The sequence below is a fragment of the Mustela nigripes genome, chromosome 18 (assembly GCF_022355385.1).
Source record: "Mustela nigripes isolate SB6536 chromosome 18, MUSNIG.SB6536, whole genome shotgun sequence".
Lineage (NCBI taxonomy): Eukaryota > Metazoa > Chordata > Mammalia > Carnivora > Mustelidae > Mustela > Mustela nigripes.
This window is the reverse complement of record NC_081574.1, coordinates 37,216,233-37,237,325: the sequence shown is the minus strand read 5'-3', so window position 1 is coordinate 37,237,325 and position 21,093 is coordinate 37,216,233. Positions and strand designations below refer to the sequence as shown.

Here is a 21,093-nt window from a genome sequence, read left to right as displayed (position 1 = left end):
ACCTCCCTGTGCCTCTGTTTTCCTCTCGTAAAATAAGGGCCATGAGAGCATGCACCTTCTGAAGTTGAGGATTAAATGAGTTAGCACTACTCATGTATTTAGGGTATTTTTTTGCATTTCCGTTCATAAGAGTAAATGGAATGAAACATTTCCTTTTTAACAATATCCCTATCAGGTTTTGTGTTTTTTTTAAAGATTTTATTTTTTTACTTGACAGATATCACAAGTAGGCAGAGAGGCAGACAGAGAAAGAGAGAGAGGAGGAAGCAGGCTCCCTGCTAAGCAGAGAGCCCGATGCAGGGCTCAATGCGGGGCTCAATGTGGGGCTCGATCCCAGGACTTTGGGATCATGACCGGAGCTGAAGGCGGAGGCTTTAACCCACTGAACCACCCAGGCTCCCCGCCACCCCTGCCCCAATCAGGTTTTGATGTCAAGATTATGCTGGCCTTATAGAACAAGCTAGGAAGTTTACAGTCATTTTCTATTTTCTGGAAGTTTGTGTAAGGTTGGAGTTATTTTTCCTTAGTGTATAAATCCCTCACTAATAAAGCTCTTTGGGCTTATAGTTTTCTTTCTGGTAAGGTTTAATTATGGGTTGTTTTTTTATTAAAGTCTCATTAAGGGAACCTGGTTGGTACAGTCAGTTGAGCATCTGCCTTCAGCTCAGGTCGTGATCCCGTGATCCTGGGAATGAGCCCCACATCCGGCTCCCTGATTGGCAGAGAGCCTGCTTCTTTCTCTCCTCCCCAGTTGTGCTTCTCTCTGTGCTCATCTTTGTCTCTGTCTCTTAAAAAAAAAAAAAAAAAAGTCTCAGTAAGTTGAAATTTTTTTCAAGGAATTCTTTAATTAATTTTGAATTTTCAAATTTATAGACATTAACTGTTCATAATGGTTTTGTTATCTTCTTCATTTCAAAAGGATCTGTAGTGATGTCCCTTACTTCATTCCTGACATAGGTCCTTGTGCCTTTTCTCTTTTGTCTTGATCCATCTTCCCAGGGACTTACCAGTTTTTTTGTAGTTATTTTAAAGAAAGAGTACTGGGTCGCTCAGTCAGTTGAGTTTCCATTTCTTTCGATTTTGGCTCCGGTCACCATCTGAGTCATGAGATCTGGCCCTGGGTCAGGCTTCATGCTCAGCAGGGAGTCTGCTTAAGATTCTCTCCCTCTCCCTCTCCGTTTATCTCTCCCCTGACCCCTCTGACCATGTGTGTGCATGCTCTCTCTCTCTCTCTTTAAATAAATAATAAATCTTTTAAAAAATAAAGAAAAACCTTTGACTTAAAAAAAAAAAACAATAAATGAGTTAGCACTTACAGGATGCTTAGAACAGTGCCTACCCCATAGTAAGCACCCCCGAATGTTACCTGTTATTATATCTTTCTTTGGTTTCCTCACCGGAGAGTGCTTCTACCGTCTTGTCCCATGGGCATCCAAAGATGCAGAGAATCTGTGGGTGTAGAGCAGGGCACTCCAGACCCAGTGAGAGGCGTGTCTCAGGGGTGGCAGAGGGGTGGGGTAGAGCACTAGAATGTTCTTTGACCACGTCAAGCATACTGCTCACAACCTATGCCTTTCCAGATACCACACACTCTGTCTCTGCCTGAGCTGAGGCCTCTGCTCCGGCACCACCTCCTCACAGAGGCCTCCTGTGCCTACCCCTGCGTCCCACCTCACTCTCTTCCCTTTCCCCTGTGATTGTTTTTTCTCACTTCCCTGTAGGATCAGTATCTTGTTGCCCCAGCCATCCACTTCCCCTCTCTCCCATTAGAATGCAAGCTCTTTGAGGGCAGGAGTCTGTTCAGTGCTGGGTCCTGAAGAGTGTCTGGCACCTACCAAGCATACAGATATATACGGTTTTTTAAGTAAGCTCTGTGCCCAACGTGGGGCTTGAACTCATGACCCCGAGATCAAGAGTCATGTTCTCCACCACCGGAGCCAGTCAGGTGCCCCAGTACAGATATTTTTTGAATGGATGAATGAATCCAAAAACCATCATCTCGTTTTCCTGTTTGCATAAAACCTTCGTGAAGGTTTTATGCAACCTCACAACAGGAGACATTTAAAACGTTAAAAGCTGTACTCTTATTTGGAATGAATTATTCTTTTACATAATATTCACACAGTTCCCTAGAGTAGACATATTTCTTTTGTTGCCATACATAATATAGGTGTATTTACAAGTGTTTGTTTCTGGATCCGTGTGTTCCGTCTTCTGTAACTAGACACCTGGAGCATGGGGGCAGGGGGTGCAAATTGAAACTGATCTCCATGACTTCCTAAAAGCTGGCAGTCAGTCCTTGAGGTTTGGTTCAAATCTCACTGCTCTCTAAAAGATTTCCCTGAGAGCTGTCGCCCTCTCGGACCTTAGCCTCTCCTTTGAACTACTGGCATGTCTTATGGGAACCTCTCATTTGGTTTTATCCGGGCCACGGGGCATCTCTTACTGAAACTTTCACGCTTTTATTGTCCTATTTATTTTCCATACAACAGTATCTTTCTGTCTGCTGGTTTGCAATCTTCCCAAGGGTGATAACCTTGGAATCTGCGGATTTATGTCTTCCATCTGGTTCTTGGACTGCACATGGCAATTCAACAGTTCATATCTGAATGGAAGCATAAATGAATGAGAAGCAGACCTATGAGCACCACCAAGCCTTATGTCAACCATTTATCTTTGTTACCCTCACCTTAAAAGCATCTGAGGGACCAAAGGTCAATATGGATATTGGCAATGATTTTCCTTTGGAAATGTTGCTAGGTCTCTTTGTATCTTATTTCAGAAATCCTGGAAATGTTTCTCTCTCTCTCTCTCTCTCTCTGGAGGCAAGAATCAGCTCAGTCATTATAGAAATGATAATGGGTTTTTTAGTGATACTTGGTTCACTGCCCATTTCTCTTGTTCTTTCTCCAATACTCAACATACCTCATTTAGGAGTTCAAGGTCAGGAGTGCTGAGAAAGGTCATTGTGAAAAACAAGCTTGTAGAAGTACTTGTCCAGGTTGATTTTAGAGTACAAGAAAGATATTCATAAAGTCACAAAATTTTAGCACATCAATATTTCTAGAACACTTTACTTCTTTAAAAAGATATGAAGCCAGGGTTTTAAAAAGGGGGCTGTCTAGATATGCTTCATCATTGTATAGATTAGAAAGGTCCAAATGAGTAACACACCTCGGGATTCACCCATTGTAGGTGGGGATTTTTGCAGATGAGCGGGACAGAGAGAAATGCGGATGTGGCTGATGATTTAGGACTCATTTCCTCACTTTTTATTTAAATAATTATAAAAGCGGTGGTATAAATACTGTATGAAATGATATTGTAAAGAGAAGCCAGGCAGAATTCACACGGGGATTAAATGGAAAGCTAATGGTCTCTATTCAATGATTAAGAATAATATAATGAGCCCCATGTGATTAGTGTGTGTAGCACCTGCTCTTGTGGCCTTGGTGGATAAAGAGAAAACCCGGCTGTGAAGTAGAAGGCAGATACCGAGGTGTTCTTCAGTGGTAACCGCCAAGACGCTGTCAAGAGGAGATTAAGAGGATCTTGAAGGAAAGAGCCTGTTCTCCTGTTGTCAGGTTGTGAGAAATGGCAAAATTCAGGAGATGGTAGGAAGGCCAGGTACCGGTTTAATTGGGTTTAATTGCTCTGAAATGGTTTGGCTCCGGGAAGAGAAAAGAAACCCCCTCAGTCAGCATTTGGCCAGCTGGGTCTGCCCTGACAGTCAGGGCCCCAGCGAAAGGGAAAGAAGATGGTTCCACAGCACAGAGTCCCTGAGGACCCCACTACCTCGTTATCCCTCCCAGGGTTGAGGACCCAGGGCCAGCTGTGGAAGCTTAGCACCTGCTTCCTGGGGCTGTTTGCACCTGGCTCCAAAGGGGGTGTTACTGAAGTTACTGTGATAATTCTAGAGAACTCAGTTGGACTGGGGTTCAAATCCATCTTATTGTCTCAAGACTCTCCATTTCCCCAACACTTTGGGAAGAGGTGATCGTGACTTGGTGCCCTTTCATTAAACCCTTTAGGGCCTAGGGTCATGTAAACATTTCCACATCGAACCTACCTCTGATTGGGGCTGGGGTCTCTTCTGACGAGCGGGAATCCCAAATTAATAGAGACCCTGAGTTGTATTCAAATTTCAAGACCAAGCCATTCTTCCAGATTCTTCCATATCTTGGCCTTGTATTCAAGACCTGGAGAACACTGAGCTTCACTTTTCTCATCTACCCCCCCACAATACCTTAGCTCATATAATCAAGCAAAACCCAGAGCCGCTCTCTTCCCTCTGCTTCATGCGCTGCCCAGAGCACCATCGTGCTCTTTGGTGACTTTGGGCAAATGACTTCATGTTTTTGGGCCACAGCTGGTCTTCTCTGAGATGCGAACACTAATGGCAGCTACTTCCAAGGGTGATTGTGAGGATCAAATGTGTTGACATCTAAAATGCTTAGGACAGTGCCTCGCTCTTAAATCTTACCTCCTATATTGTCAGCATCTTTCCCCTTCCTGCTCTTGGATCTGTACCTCATTGGCACCAGAGTGAAGTATTATGGGCCAGAGGGGAGCAGAGGGGGTCACAAGGTGTGATCTTCCCAGGCCTCATAGTGGGTGTCTCAATACTACCTCCCCCAAGCTGGGAAAACCTTGCTCCAGAAGCTGGATGACCTTCAGGGGGGCACGGACCCCTCTGGAATTCTCTTGGCAGGTCAGGCTGGCTATGGGCCACCCATTCCGGTGCTCTTCAGGGAGAATTATTCAAATTATGGAGAGGGCATGAGCAGATCTCCTGGTCAGTCACGTAGGGCCTTCTGAAGGAAGACGTGAACATCCTTTGGAAAGGGAGCCATGGGGTTCAATGCCAAGAGTCAAGCCCATATGGCAGTTAGGGGGGAAAAAAAGGTTGTGCATCTTAACAAGTGCAGGTGTGAAATGAGGTTGGTTTTGTAGCTTCTCCCTGTACAGCAGGCTGCAGAGGTTTCTGTAAGGTGTGGAAGCACTGGGCAGAGCGGAGTGAACCGGGCCATTCTGGAACTGTGGCTCGTATGCGTTTTCCAAAATGTGTATAATTTCCACCCTGAGTCTTGACTTCCCCTCACTCGGCAGCCAGGCAGTATGTTCTGAACCTAGCCAGGGCCTCACGTGGTGGCAAGAATGGAGCATGGCGACGGGACACGGGCCAGCACTCCTGATGAGGGGGGGACGCCTTATCGCACCCCGTGACACATCACCATCCTCCCCCACCTCAGCAGACAGAGGCAACCATCAGGGAGCCGCCAGCCTCATTGCCTCAGGAGTGAGGAAGCACACTGGCTTTGTCGGGGCTGGGCGGGCAGTTTCACGCTAATGGAGACTGGTAAGGAGGAGAAGCCTAGAGGTGTGCCCTGGGGGAGCACACCTTTCCTACCTCACAGCCGGGGCTCGCCCCCAACTTGGGAAATGACAGGGGTTCCCAGGCTATTTCTACAGGGGCCATCACAGCGTGTGGGGAAATGAACCATTGGGCCAACTGGCAAAGAACAGCTGGTTTTTTCTTTCCCCCCATGGATGTGACTCATTTTAAAATCGGAATTGAATGAACTTCTTTGGATTCCACTTCACTCCCATTTCCTGAGCCTCTGGCGTGCAGTCTGTATCATGCTAGCACTCACGTGTGTTGTTTTTTTGACCCGCCTGGCTGAGACATGTAGTTCATGCAGCTTCTGTGCGCGGTGTGGAGATGCGAGATGAACGACTATGACAAGATCCCTCATCTCCTACTTACTTCCCTGCCTGGCTAGACCTGGCTGGTTCCAGAACCGCTGGGCAGGCAAAAGCTTTTGCTTATTCTCAAGGCATTGAGTTCTTGAGGAATTCCAGTTCTATTTCTTATCCAAAACCAGAAATGGATACTGTAGTTGAAATTTGTTATTGTACATAAAACATTCTGCTCTCTACATCTGGTTATTGGATGTGAAACGGTGACATTCGGATGCCTCTTTGCTTCTCACTGTTGGGAAAATAATCCTGTCCCCTGCAGACTTGCCACTGGGGTCCTCCTCCCTCCTTTCTCTCCAGCCCAGGGGCAGGATTTCTGGGGTGCTGGGCATGGAGACCACTGGGGAGGTCAGGTTTTGTTGACCCCTCCCATTGGCAAACTCTTGGCTGTGAGCTCAGCCATGCTCATGTTCCAGAGCACATGATTTGAAAATCAGAGAAGGGGATGACAAGAATATTCAAAAGCACATTGATTTTTCACACCAGGAGTGGGGATATGCCAAAAAAAAAAAAAAAAAAAAAAAAAAAAATCTCAATACTGAAAACAGATCCAGAGTATAAAACACTTTCCCAAATCAAGGGCTTGTGAGGGGTCAAATTCCACTGACGTCGAGTCAGAGTGGGCTTACAAGAAAAAGATCCCTTTGGAAGGAGAGTCATTATCTGGTCCCAGGAGTGAGGGGAAACCGTTGGGGGTATGTGGAGAGAAAATCCTGGATTCAGCCGTGCTGTCCCCGTCTCCTCTGCAGCAATCCCGGGTTTAGTGCTGGACTTCTCTGGATTCCGTGTAGCACCTTTCTCATGGGTTTAAAAATAGACTCTGGGCCTGCCAACCCTCTTAAAAGGAACATGATAGAGATCAGCGCCAGCACTGTGGGACCTGATACCAGGCTCTGATCACCTCCCTAAATAGAGTCCACACTCGAGATCCCTTGTCGGCGAGGCGGGCACCCGGAGCTACCCAGCTGGCCACTTGGTGCTCACCATGCAAAATCAAATAGCAAAACAACCAGCAAGACAAGACAAATAGCAAGACAAGACCGTCTGTCTCCTTTCCCCTTTCTTCTCTCACCATCGAAAAGCTTAAGGAATTACAAAGTCTGAAGGGAGTCAGAGTGGATTTCTTAGTCCATTCGGCATAATAGCTAAAGCATATATTCTGCCAAATGGTTTCCTGATTCATCATTGGGCAGGGGAGTGGGAGCTAGCGAGGGAGGGCACAACCGTGTCTCTGCGAGGAATGACATCTTCCCAGCACCCAGCAGCCGTGCTCTTGATGGTTTACAAACTCCCCAGGGTGGTTGATGGCTGGCTCCATGGGCGATAAAGGAGCCTGCTTTTCCCAGTAAAGGGTGGGGTTCCTGGTACCCTCTCTTATCTGTGCCCAGGGGGCCTGGGAGCCGGGGCGACTCCCTGTGTGCGCGAGGGCCCGGCCAGATAGAAGAATGGCAGAGGGCAAAGCTGTATTTGTCAGAAGGCCGTGGGGAGCAGAGGCAGGAATGCTGCCAAGGGAACTGTCAGACGCAGGGTTCGGGAGCGGGGCTTGAGCTGGACACACGACTGGAAACTTCTCTTCATGGCAGAGGAATTGGACATGGAAATGGCGCACGATCAGTCCAAGGGGCTCTAGTCGCTGTAGCAGAGTGCTGGGGGAACTCTGGGGGTCCTGTTCTCAGCCACGGATGTTGGACCTTGGGGAAGCTGTCCCTAGGCCCTAATTTTCTGCAACGGACAGGAGATCAGCAATCCCCTACACCTCTAGGGTGGGAAGGATTCACCTTTGATAAAAGCTTGAGTTGAGAAGAAGGAAGGGAGAGGAGGGAGAAAGGGGGTCCACTGTCATTTTACTGAATACGTGCTTTATGCCCCATAGCAGCGCTGGGCATTTTTATGTGATTTTCATCATACCTGGAGAAGGGAGTCCCCTTATTTTCATTTTACTGAGGAAGAAGACAAGGCTGAGAAGAGTTATTTCCTTTATCGAAGGCGAGACAGCTCAGCCACAGCGGGTGGGCCTGCTGACTTTGCGTATGTTAAGGCCACCCAGGAAAGCAAACAGTGCTGTTGTCGTCAAATTAGTTCCGTGTCTGAGTTGATGGCAGAAGATTAAACCAGAGGCGCAGGAGGGGATGTGTGTCCCTCACTGAACGGCAGGGGAGGAGCCTTGTTGCCCAGGGCCTGAGGTGCCAGGAGGCCTCTCTCTGGAATCCTGGGTTGGCCCCGAATTCGTCAGCTCTCATGTTCCTTTAGAGAGGAGGCAGTTTGGGTTCAGGCTGGCTGCTTGCCTGAAGCTGCGTGTTCCTGTTCCCCCAACACATTCTGGGGAGGCACCATCATCTGGAAATCCCATGTACCTGAGAGTCTTGGCTCCAGGCTTTTGAGCAAAAAGACATGTTCTCCCAGTTTCTGGAAGAACTAGATTCATGGAGGCATTCACAGCAGGGGGCCCTGAACACTGTTCTGGGCCCCTACGCCTGCCCCCGGGAGGTTTCCGTGTCACACAGTGAATAGCCCTGGAGCTGGAAGTGGCCCAGGGACGGGCTCCCCAGCTGGAGCCTCTAGCCCCTCATTAGACAGGCCCCAGGCTTGTCTGCCCAGGGACCTGCGGAGACCGTGGGTAAAATATTTAGCAAGATTAGAAAAGCCCTATAGATACCATGAACCTGCAGGCTGGAACAAGTGGCCCTGTGTCCTTCCTCAGAAACCCCGGGTTTTTTCTCTAGCCCATCAATTCCTTTCTGTCGCTTACTTGGGTTTCAGCAACGCGACCTGGCAGACCTCGTGGGCACACTGAATTCCTGCAGTAAAAAGTGCAGCCCTCAGGTCTGGAAAGGAAAGGAAACGGGCAAGGAGCAGGATGGTTGCGCATTGTCTCGGGCGTGGTTGTCATGGGGGTGGAGGAGGGACAGTGAGTTCACGGGGAAAATAATAATCCCTTATCCTTTGGAATGCCTAGCGCCCAGAGACACCTCGGTAAGTTTTGTAGTTTTTTTCTGTGCTGCTATAGGCCTTATGGAATGGGGAGCTGTCTGTCTCTGCTCTCCTGAAGGATCCCAGGAAAGACTCAGCCCTTTCTGAATCATGAGTTCCATTAAGTCACATCCCCGACAGCTGGAAAGTTCTTTCTGTCTAAATGTCTAATGGAAATCTTCTCTACATCAGTTGAACCCCATGACTTCCCATTTGCTTATGACGGTGGGTCTCTGCAGTCAGTCGGCAGCACATATGGGACACCGCTGCCCAGCACTGTGCTTCTCCCCGAGGGGGAGCAGGTGGGGGAGGGAAGGGCAGGGTTCAGGAATACAGAACATTTGAACCAAACCGCTTCTCGTTTACAGTGTTTACAGTCATTTACAGCGGCATCATGGTGATCAGGCTACCATACCTGGAAAAGATACCATATAATTAGGCCCTTCCTGGTGCTCTGGGCTCTTTGTGTGCTAGGGGACTTTGCATCCAAAGGGCCATATCCTTCAGCCTTCTCTTCTTTAGTGCCAATCACTTCAGCTCCTATAACCTCGGGTCTTACTGAGCAACACGTATGAAGCTGTTTCCTTTCTTCTCCTCTTGGGCCTTGCCTCTTTGCATATTTAAGTTGCAAAGCCTCAATCCTAATGAGGTCATGGCTAACATCAAGGATTCTTGGCAGTCCTGAATACTCAGGTCCTCTGATCATACCTCATCATCTTTCCCATCTGTGAGAGTACTGTCCTGGTTGTGGTCAGCTTCTGGTCCTCTGTAACTATGTCGTGACATCCTTTTTCTTTGTGACTGTGTATAACCCATAGTGTTGTACTGTACAAAGGACACTGGGCTTAAAGAGTTATAAGACCTGGGTACCAAAATTAGACTGGGAATGTTTTCATATTTAACTACGATATTTCACTTTATTTGCAAGGTCTTAATTTATCACACCTTTAAAAACAGATATTCTGGGGATGCCTGGGTGGCCGAGTCATTAAGCAGCTGCCTTCGGCTCAGGCCATGATCCCAGGGTGCTGCGATGGAGCCCCGCATTGGGCTCTCTGCTCGGCAGGAAGTCTGCTTCTCCCTCTCCCACTTCCTCTGCCTGTGTTCCCTGTCTCATTATGTCTCTCTCTGTCAAATAAATAAAATATTTTTTTTAAAAAAACACATTCTGTATATAAAGAATGCTTAAAATTCAACAATAAGAAAATAAACAGCCAGATTCAAAAACAGGCAAAAGATTTGAACAGATATATCATCAAAGAAGATATGTGGATGGTGAGTAATCCCCTGAAAAGATGTTTAACACCATTCGTTATTAGAGAAAGGCCAGTGAAAGCCAGAGTGAAATACTACTGCACATCTGTTAGAATGTCTACACTAGGGCTGACCGTGCAAGTATTGGCGGCCATGTGGACCAGCCGGCGGGAGGGAAGAGGAAGGCGGATGGAGGAGGGGTGGAGGAGGCAAGAGGGAGCTTTTGGAGGTGATTTTGGAGGTTCGTTATCTGGATTGTAGTGTTGGCTTTATGGGGGTGTACATAACATTTTAAATATGCTGTTCATGGTATATCAGTTAAACCTCAATAGATCGGTTAAAAAAAAGAGTTGATCTTTTATTGCGCAAGTCCCTTCTACCAGTGTTTTTTAAAGTATCGGGCGTATTATTCATCTTCCATTTGAGTAGGGCGTTTTCTCTTACTCTCTCTAAATATTAATGTCGGAACAGTGCTTTAGAATCCCTTGAGCTATTCCACTGGGCTATGATCAGGGCTGTTCCAGTAACCATAATTTATTAATTGAAGCACTCTCCGTAGAGGATTTTAGCAAATCTGAGTGGCAGTTTTAAGAGGTGGGGGGCAAAAACCCTATAGGGATGTGTGCTTTAACAACATTTGCATGGGGAGAGAGGGGCTGGGGTACTTCCCCCACCCAGACATCTTTCCCTTTGGTATAGCAGGACAGGTGCTCCCCAGTCCCCTTGCAGAGGTGGCCTGGCCTGAATTTCATCCTGTAATGATGTTGAAGTTCTCGGACCCAGAATGTTCCGATGCTGCAGTCTTCAAATACCAGTGTTTTCACCCCTGTGGGGGAGAGTCAGTTGCGTTATATACTTCAAATCACTCTTCTTTGACAATATATTGACCTCTTCTCTTGATTTTTATTTATCCCACTTATTTGGGACTTTGCCTTAATTGTTGAACGACTTTGAAGAGCACTTCGCTTTGGAAAACACCCAGAGTTGTTTCTAACCTTCAGGAGCACGCCCCACATTATCTATTCCTGGCCCCAAGTACACTTCTGTTAGGAATCTTGCCAGTGCTGTTAGTGGAAGGGCTCTGGGTCCCCTGGACCCTCCATTTACTAGTGGTGACCGTGGTCCTGAACCTTTATCTCCCTGGGCTCCGTTTCTTGGTCCCTACAACCATAATAGCATCGTCTACCTTTTGGGGTGACTGTGAGGCTTAATTGAGGTAAGACAATGTGTCCGTCACCTAACGGGTGCTCAGTGCACCCGTTAATTCCTCACCAAGGCACACAGCTCTACCATACCCACGTGTCAGGGCAGGAGGGGTGGAAAAAGAGCATTTGGGATTGTATCTTCCGATGCTATTTGAGCGAAGGGGAAGCCGGGCTCGCGATATAAAACATCCATGGTCTGAACAAGCAATTTCGCCGGGGGCCTAGTTACCTGGCATTGTTTTTGCTGATCACTTGTCATCACCTGTTCTTAACAATCTGGGGTCACCCCAAGGCTTGACCACCTCGCCCCCCCTCAACATGTTTTTGACATCTGTCCCTGAAATGACCTCAGGTGAGGATAGTCCCGGAACAGAAAACTAGGAGCTTCCAGCCTACCCTGGGTGATGTTTCATTAACCCCCTCAGGCTGGAGGGATGAGGGAGGTGGTAGTAACAGATCTGGGTCCTGCCTCTCAGCTTCATTTTGCATCGCGGCTCTCTGGCAGAATCTGGAATAGGCTGATTAGCCGGTATCTCAGGACACGGTGTAAGAGCTCAAAACATGCAAATTGGTTATGGGGCATAAATAGACTTTGCTGAGCTCACCCTGGCCGTCTTTGCAGGCTCCGGGCCGTTCACTAGGGCAGTCGGGGTGGCGGGAGGCAGGGCGGGAGCGCCCTGCAGCTTGGAGCTCCTCACCTCCATTGGACGTGTGTGCCTCCCTTCTGCAGCGGCAGGACGCTCGCTCCCCGCCCGGCCGGCGGCACCTGCAGCTGGGGCCGCACCCCCACCCGCACCCTCCACGCACCCCCTCCGCTGGGCTTGGCAGCAGGTGCCTTCTCTCCGGAGATCGCTTCGCATTAACTTTCCCATCTGACATAATAATGGAGAGAAAATGAAGAGATCCCATTAGCGGCTGGCTAGCTGGCTGGAGGGCGGGCGAGCGAGGGCAGGGTCCGGGCGCCGGAGCCCGCGCCGGAGCCCGAGCCCGCGCCCGAGCCCGAGCCGGAGCCGGGCGGAGGGAGCCTGTATTTTTAGCCAGATGCCGCGTAACTTGCTGGCGCTCCCCGCGCCGCCGAGCAGATAACGGGGGAGGGGGAGCAGGGAGCCGGGCTCGGATTTCAGCGCGGGCGCCGGACGATGGCAGCGAGACAGGGCAGGTCCGGTCCAGACCCTGCGGTGAGTGGACGGCCTGCTCGCGGCCGCTCGGGCGGGGAGCTCGGCGCGCGCTGGGCCGCCGGCGTGCGGGGTCTGGGCCGCGGCGCCCCTGGCCGCGGGCTGCGGGTCCCGCCGGGCTCGGCGGGCGCCAACTTTCCGGGCGGGTGCGGGGACGCGCGCCGGCGGCCCTTCTGCTGCCTCACGCCGGCCGGGCGCCGAGGCTTCTAGCAGGATCCAGAGGAAAATTCCTTTGGCCTGGAGGCTGCTGCCGCCGCGAAGGGGCCGGTGGCGGGAGGCGGCCCGACCTGTGCCCGCCCGGGTGAGGCGGGCGCACGCGGGAGCGCAAGGGGAGGAGACCCGGACGCGCGGGGCCCACGCCGAGGCCGCGTCCCCTCGCCCCAGAGGACAGTCCCGCGGAGCGGTTTTGCTGCTGGGGACCCACCCGCGCCAGCACCCGCGGGGATGCCGCTGCCCTGGCCTTGGCCTTGGTGGAAGAGGGGGCGCCTTGCCCACCGCACATCTGACCCCTCAACCTTAAAAAGCCGTAGTGTTCCGAGGTCCTGGAGGTAGTGGGAAATGAATGGGGATGAGAAGAAGACAGACCTGCTGTGTGTTGGGGAGCAGGTGCCTTCCCGACACCCTGTCATCCTCGCGGCCCCCAGCTAGCCGTGAGTCGTTTCCGTTTTGGCCACGGGGCAACTGAGGTTTGGGAACGTGTAGAAGGCACAGCATCAAGTGGCAGGGCGGGATCACCCCAGATCTTCCCAGCATCGGGGTCCACTCGGACTCCTCACCCATCCCTGCATCACCCAGCCTCCAAGGGCAGAGGCAGGAAGTGCACGGGCTTGGCAGTTGTGTCGGGAGGTGATAAGGGAACCTGAGACTCCTGCTTGCCCCTTTGATGACACCTTAACGACACCTTTAATATGTTCCATTCTACCTTGGCCAAAGGTAGTCCGGCTGGGGCTCCTGGAGAGAGTTCAGAAGCTTTCCCCACACAACTTTCTGGAAACAAAAATGGAAAACAACGAAAACACACGCTGTGGCCCAGGGGCCACTTGTGTTTCTCCATAGTCGGTGGGATAAAGGCATAGGCCACACAGAAGGGCACACCGGCTGTCGCTAGCTGTTCTTCTTGCGAGGCCTGACCGGGACTCCTAGGAATAGCCAGGTGCTGCGTATAAAGGAGCGGTCAGACGTGGAGTTCAACCCGCAAACACAAGCAGACACAAGGCAATTCCCGGTCTAGAATTGCGGTCTGCCTTTGTCAGCTGGATACGTGGTGGATGGGGTTGTCCTCCACCCCCACCTCAGAGGATCTGGAAATCTCTTCCTGGGAGTCCTGACAATGGCCTTGTTAAAGAAACTGCATTTTGCTCAAACAACATCCCTAGGGAAAGAGATATTCTCTTATTTCTATTATCTTATCGCTGTTTACTGATACTAGCTCAGTTTCCATTCACCTTTTTAGACCTGACTTTTGCACTAAAAGACCTTGAGAAAGTAATTCATGATTTGTCCTGAGCAAACTTGGACCGACTCAGGCCCCAGAGAAGGTACAAAGAGGCCCTGGGAGTCTCTTCCTCAGCCTGAAACTTAACTGTGTTTGGACTCTTCGGTTTGTGGAAGCTTCCGTGCTCATGTGTTCAGACACGCTGACATTTCATAGTGTGCTTCCGGCCTCTCCCTCCCAGGACACTGACCCCCCTGGGCTACTTATCTATTGCTATATTCGTATGACCCCACTCAGGAAGTGCAAGTTTAATAATAGTCTGGGTGTCTCAGGTAACCAAGGGTTCACCTCTGTTTTCCAAGCAGTCCTGATGGGAACTCGAGGCCCTTCCTTTCCCTTCCATTACTTCCTCCTGAAGTGAGGGCCAAAGCGGGCATGGCCTCTGAGCACAGGGGGAAGGCTTCCTCCAGCCAGAGCTGAACTGGGAGCATTATGAGCCCTAAAAGTGACTGGCCCATGGAGCAGCATAGCACAGGGGTGTAGAGAAAGACCCTGGAGTTAGGCTGCTTGGATTCAAATCCTGGCCAAGCCATATGTTGGCTGTGTGACTTTGGATAAGTTACTTAACTTCTCTGTGACTCACACACCTCATCTATGCAGAATAGACAGTAAGTGCACCCGCCTCCTGGGATTATTGGGAGGGGCAAATGAATTATTTATGTAAAGTGTCTCAAACATAGTAAGTGATTTAGAAAGACAGACTTGGGGCGCCTGGGTGGCATCGGCCTTCAACTCAGGTCATGATCCCAGGGTCCTGGGATCAAGTCCTGCCTCAGGCTCCCTCTGGAGGGAGTCTGCTTCTCCCTCTCCCTCTGTCCCTACCTTCCACTCACGCTCTCTCTCAAATAAATAAATACAACATTTAAAAAAAAAAAAAAAAGGCAAACCTATTTTGCTATGAAAGGGAGTTCGGGGACATCACGTGGATTAGCCAGCAGGGAAGTGAGCCAAGGACGCGACAAAACGTGTATACACCTTCCTGCCCTCGACGCAGGCGCAGGCGATTTTCTTACAGGTAAAATTAGACTAACATGAAGCTCAAGATGAGGAAGGGGCAAAGACATGAGCAGGCAGCCTTGGTGGGGTGCTCAGAGGGGCGGGCAGCTCCTTGGTGTGATACAGGGTCCGGGGCCCTTGTGGACTGATTTTCTGGAACACAGCGAACAGCCTCCTTCAGGCCCTCTATCTAGTTTCCTCGAACAGAGAGGCCTCTCTGAGGCTGCCCCACATCCCAGGGACAGGTGGGACTTGGGGAGGGCCACGAATCCTGCTCCAGTTTATCAGAGCCCAGAGAGAGTCTGGTTAGCGTTTTGTCACTGTTGCCATTGTTGTTTCTCTGGTTAGTGTCTACTCGGGTAAACATTCTAAATGGAATGTGTTGGACTCATTTGACTCTCTTTCTGCCCTATTGGATTACACAGACCGTTCTTGGATGCACCAGGAAATTGCACCTGGGACAGGTCATTGACTTGGAGGTAATTGAATTAGATAGATGGGCAGCATGGTCTTGGAAGAACAAGGTGGTGAGAATGGGTCTCATATTCCAAGCAGGGTCATTTGCTGTATGGCTTAAATGTTCCCTAGCTCCAAGAGGTGCTCGCCGAAAGCTGGCGGAATGAATCCATGAGTGCATGTGTGCACGAATGACCCCTTTATAACTCTGTCACTTTGTTTTTCAAATCATAAGGGCAGGGACCTATGTTCTGATTTTTTATTCTATTTCTTTTTGCCCTAGCAGAATCCTGGACTTGAAATAGGAGCTCAGCAAATGTATTGTACAATTAAACTGAGTGATACACAGTGGGAGTGACACCATTATCTATAATTCACCTGTAAGATACCCTGAGGATCCTGGGACTACTCTATGCCAGAGAAGGCCAAACAGAAAATGAAAAGACCTCAGCAACTGAACTTCACCTCTAACTATATAGGTGACTTTAGCCAGTCACTTTATTCTTACCACTGGTTTTACTATCCCCAGAAGGAAGGACTGGGATGTGATGGTCCCATTCTCGAGGCCTGTCTCGGGCTTACCATAGCCCTCAGAGTTAGAGCTGGGACTTGCTGGGGACCCTTTCCCTGCCATGGATTGACTCTTGATTGGCAAAGACATGTGGCTCCTCCCAGCTCCCACAGTCTGTTGGGGCGGCCCCAGGTTTAAAATTGCTGGGGATGCATCTCGGGGTCAAGGGCAGTGAAGTGGCTTGCATCAGGGAACCTTGGGCTGAATCCCAGAGTGCTAACTGCAGAACCCGAGCAACTTTCCAGACCTCAGCTTTATCACCTCTAAAATGGGGATGATGACGGTACCTACCTCCCCGGTTGTGATAAGGACAGACAGGTACCGTGTTGGAAAGACATGTGCCCAATGATTGATAATGACTATTGCAATTCCATTCTTAGAGTGCACAAACCACATGCTTTTTCACTTTCCACAACCTACTCCCGACTGGGCTTTCCCTGCCCTCTGTTTATTTGCTTGTCTGTCTTTCATAAATATTGTGCCTCACTTCCTGGAGTCGGGTCCCCCGGAAGGCCACACTACCGCTGTGTCACGTTGCGCTGTTTTTATCTGCCATGCTCAGCTTTCCATCCTGAATGCTCTTATGTGCTGCAGAAGGTAGCTTGGGTAGGTGGGATAGGTTTCTCAAACACTCTCATTCTTGGGGAAAAATTTAGTTATTTTTCCCAACAGTTCAATCCAGACAAACTTTCTGATTCAACCCGTACAGACGTTTCTCTGAGCGACTACACCTTGAGTCTGATTTCTCTGGGAATCTAGCTCACGGGGAACCAACAGAGTGATCCTCGTTTCTGGGAGGTTCTCGGCTAGGCCACCGCAGAGGCCTAGCCGAGAACCTAAAAGGACATCAGGGGCCTTGTGTTTTCGGCCAAGGGGGATTGTAGCTTAGCAGACATTTCAGGCTCTGAAGGATTTTCAAAGAGATGGAAGATTTGGTCCTTGCCCCAAGAAGTAAACAGTTTGTCTGCGGAGACAAAGATGTATTTAAAATACTTTTTTAAAATTAAAAAAAAAATCAAGCTCCTATTTCTAGATTTTAAAATGGTTCATATTGAGTATCCAAGGACAGCTTCAGGGTCCCAGAAATAATCTGGGTGTGGGGCTGGAGGCAGACGGCCCAGGAGGACAAAGGAGGAGGGAGGAAGGGGCTTTCCTGCCCGCTGTGTTGGAGGCAGTGAGATCCAAGTGTGTGTATGGTGTTTTTGGTTTTTGGTTTTAAAGATTTGTTTATTTATTTTAGAGAGGAGAGGGAGAGAGGTTTTTTTTGTTTTTATTTTTTGAGATTTTATTTATTTGATGGGGGGGGGGTTGGGGAGAGCACAAGCAGGGGGAGCAGCAGGCTGTGGGAGAGGGAGAAGCAGGATCCACAGAGCAAGGAGCGTGATGCAAGACTGGATCACCTGGGATGAAGGCAGATGTTTAACCGACTGAGCCACCCAGGTGCCCTAAGGGAGAGAGAGCCTTAGGCAGACTCCACACTGAGCGCAGAGCCCCGCTGGGGCTCTGTATCAAGACCCTGAGAACGTGACCTGAGCCAAAACCAAGAGTCGGACACAAAGCCGACTGTGCCATCCAGGCACCCCCTACAGGTGCCCTCCCCCCAAGTGTGTGTATGTTGTGAACAGGTGGACGCAGAGCTTGGGTTTGAACTTACAGAATGGGGTGGGGTGTTGGGGGAGGGCATGTGGGGGGGTGGGGTGTTGGGGGAGGGCATGTGGGGCCTGGAATATGAGAGGGTTGGCAGGAAATCAGGACTGTCGGGAGGTCAGCGAGGTAGGGGTGGAGTGGGGTGTGCTTGGAGGCCGAGGAAGGAAGCAGATCTTCTAGCGGCGTCCTGGAGGCTGGAGGCAGCAGAGCGAAGGGACAGGACAGCCCTCCAGGGTGAAGGTAGTGTCTGCGCGGCTGGAAAGTCTTTTCTGCTGTGGATTGACTGTTTGATTGGCAAAGACACCTAGCTCTGCTCCGGGGAGGGGTTCAAGGTTTAATCGCGGACTTTTGTTTGACACCGTGTTCAGGATGCTGGCAGAAAACGGAAATTTATTCTCCGGAGGCCAGAGGTCTAAAATCCAGGTGACACAGGCCCATGCTCCTTGTGGAGGCTTTCGGGGGGGGGGGGGGGATCTGCTCTTTGCCTCTTCTAGCTTCTGCTGGTTGCTGGCTTCCTTGGCTTGCAGCCGTGCCACGCTGATGTCCGCCTCGGTCTTTCCATCAGGTTTTCTTGTGAGTGTGTGTCCCTTCTCTTGGATCTTTCATAAGGATACTTGTCAGTGGGTTTAGGGCCAGCCTAGGTAATCTACATGGGTCTTGTCTCAAGACCCATAACTTAGTTACATCTGTACAGGCTCTTTTTCCAAATGCCAGGTTGCAGGCATTCAGGCATGGATATATCTGTTGGGGCCACCATTCTGCCCACCATGGCATGGTCTCTCAGGAGGAAGCTTGAAGGAGGGAGACAGAGTACCCATTCGAGGAGAGGGAACCATGAGGGGTGGGTGGGTCTCCTGAGGGACTGGTGGCGCACGCTTCATGCATGACGTGTCACGTGACAGCCCTTGCCCATCTGGACATGTACCCTGTGCCGAGCACAGAGCTCAGCACTTGTGCTGATAGGACAGTTGCAGTAGCCTGTATTACTCGGTGGCAGGGTCTCAGTGGCCATGGTGTTGGTGGCTGAGCAGCAGCCGTGGAAAGGGTTTGTTTTAGTCTCCTGCACGAGCACTTGTGAGGGTCATCTGCCAGCTAAAGCTCACGTTAAGTTGGCAGCAGAGCAAGGAGGTCAAGTTCATAGATTTCAGAGGCAGGTTGTGTGCGTGTGAGTCCAGGGTAAGTTTCGTGCCTGCCGCGGGACTCTGCACGAGTGGCATCAGCTCTCTGCCCCTTGGCTTCTCATCTGTGAAAGGAGGAGCGCAGAACTCCTTCTTGGAGTTTTCAGACAATGAGTATTAAATGTGTATCTCAGGGATATGTGAACAGATAGTCAACGTGAGGGGCTGGTAATGGTTCTTAGTGCTCAGTAAGTGCTAGGTGCTGGGTACTTAAAAAAAACCAACCCGTAAAATAGTGGCCAGGGGCACCTGTAAGGTCCCCGTGATGCCCGCATCTGTGACTCCCTGGGGTCAGGGGCTCTGTGCTCTAGACTCCTCCATAAGAACAAGGAGCCCTTGGGGACATTGAAGCAGCAGGACTCCAGCCAGTACTGAATGTTCATGGTTGGACCAGGGTCCTTCTCAAAGGCTGATCCATCATAGGCCCGAGCCAAGAGTGTTTGCTTATAAAGATACCAAGAAGGGAGGGTGGGCTCGAAGCAGCCTCCTATGACAGACCTGAAAGCCGTCTACTCAGGGACTCTAGGCCCATCCTACGCCTGGGCGCCACGGTGGGCACCGAGTGTGGGGGGAGGCACTGGGGAGCCGTAATAGGAGGGTGTAGTGGCTGTCACCAAGACTTAGGCCCTTTTTCGCAGCCCTGGGCCTGAATGGGGTCTTGAAGTCCTCCCCCCAGAGCACGCTCACAGCCTCCAATTTCTCCTCACAGGCCGATGCTGCTACCAGCTTTCTGAGGGCGGCAAGATCAGGTAACTTGGACAAAGCTTTGGATCACCTGCGGAACGGCGTAGACATTAACACCTGTAACCAGGTACGTGGGGTGGGGACAGGCACATGGTCTCTGAAGAGAGGCTCTTGCCCGGTACCATTTCCTGACAGCTTTAATCTGCCTCTATTAACCTTTTTCCAGTGGCCTCAAAAATCCCCAAGGGTTCCTGCCTGCTGAAGGCCCTAACCTTGGTGTTCACATCCCAGACACGGTCCGGGGCCCCATGGAGAAGGACTGATGCCCGAACTGTGTGGGCCGGGCCTGGGCTCCATCCCCTGCTGCCTCTTCCCTCAGAAGTGGCCTTGGTTCCCGCTGTGGTCTTAGAACATGTGGCCTTTGAAGGGGGGCAGGAGAGCGGGCCTTTGAAGGATGTTGTATCGGTAGTGACATTAAATCTCCTTTGTCTACTAGCAGCCTTTGTGGGTTCTCGCTGTGCTGAGAAGGAAGTCGTGATGGCGCCTCCCTTCCTCTGTCAGGTGTTGATGAAAGCGAGGCCGGCTCAGGCTGAGAGCCGCCGTGGCTTGAACAGCTTCTCTGGAGGTTCCCGGGGCTAATCTGTGTGTTTGGTGACAGGTGGGGCCAGTAAGAGACTTCATGTGTTCAGAACGGAGCAGAGGGCAAAGAGTCAGGTTTGGGGCCAGAGGTCTAGGAATTGACTGAACAGAGAGGAAATTATCATCGAGAGAGGTCAGGGGTATAGCTTGAGCTTGTGGGTTGGATGACCTTGGTTTGGTTTGCTTGGTTTGGCCAGCCAATTCAATTAATGGGGCACCTGTCCTAAATCAGTTTCTAATGAGAATACTTTTTTTTTTAACCATTTTAATCAGCAAATTATTTGTAATTGTGGTGAAATACATGTAACATGGAATTTACCACCTTAAACCATGTTTGAGTGTCCAGTTCAATGGGATAAAGTACTTTCATGTTGTGCTATGACAAGGACCACCGTCCCTCTCCAGAACACTGTTCCTCCTGCAGAGCTGAAACTGCATCTGTTAGGCGGTAACTCCCCATCCCTGCCCCCCAAACCCCTGACTGCCACAGCTTGACGTTCTGTCTCTATGACTCCGACTGCTCTAGGTCCCTCCTCAAGGTGGAATCACACCGTATTTGTCCTTTTCATGTAGTGCAGTGTCTTCAAGGCTCGTTGTGTTGTAGTGCACTAGATTGCTTTTAAAGCTAGCAGGGGCAAGTTCCCAGAAGGCCATGTGCCCCTGTCCCCCTGCCTTCTCACCACCTGTCCGCTCCCCCCCCCCCCCCGCTTAAAATGCAACATTCCACTTGTTCTTTCTCTCAGGGCAAGACCCCATTTGGATTCAGTCGGTCCTCTGTGGTGTAAATTCACAGCTCAAAGATCAGGGAGGTTGGAGCGGGTGGTGTGGTAGGAAATACAAAGTAGGTGTGATAGGAAGCCCATGGCTGTGAACTTCAGAGGGGGACAAGCATGTGCCCTGGTTTGAGTCTGTGGATGGGGTACAGGCAGGAAGCCCTCCTTCCTCCCTTTCTCCCACCCCTCTGACCCAAGTGTACCGCCACAGGGTGAGGGCCTCTGTAGTGATGCTCACCAAACACACAGAGCCCAGGGGTGGCCTCTGGAAAACAGATCGAAACTGCAAA

At 50.4% G+C, this 21,093-nt stretch overlaps 1 protein-coding gene across 15 annotated transcripts in view; it reads left to right on the top strand.

The window, feature by feature from the left end:
• The window catches only part of ANK1 (ankyrin 1), a 208,955-nt gene that overhangs the window by 97,228 nt on the left and 90,634 nt on the right, over positions 1–21,093 (top strand). For 14 of the 15 annotated variants that reach the window (XR_009401161.1, XM_059384549.1, XM_059384547.1 and 11 more), the window contains exon 2: positions 19,417–19,518. Coding sequence is in view for 14 of the 15 variants with exons in the window: in XM_059384549.1 (XP_059240532.1) it covers positions 19,417–19,518 (102 nt within the window). In the remaining variant the exon portion in view is untranslated. Of the gene's footprint in view, positions 1–12,127; positions 12,368–19,416; positions 19,519–21,093 lie in introns of those variants that run through there. The other variant, XM_059384540.1, reaches the window with a different exon arrangement.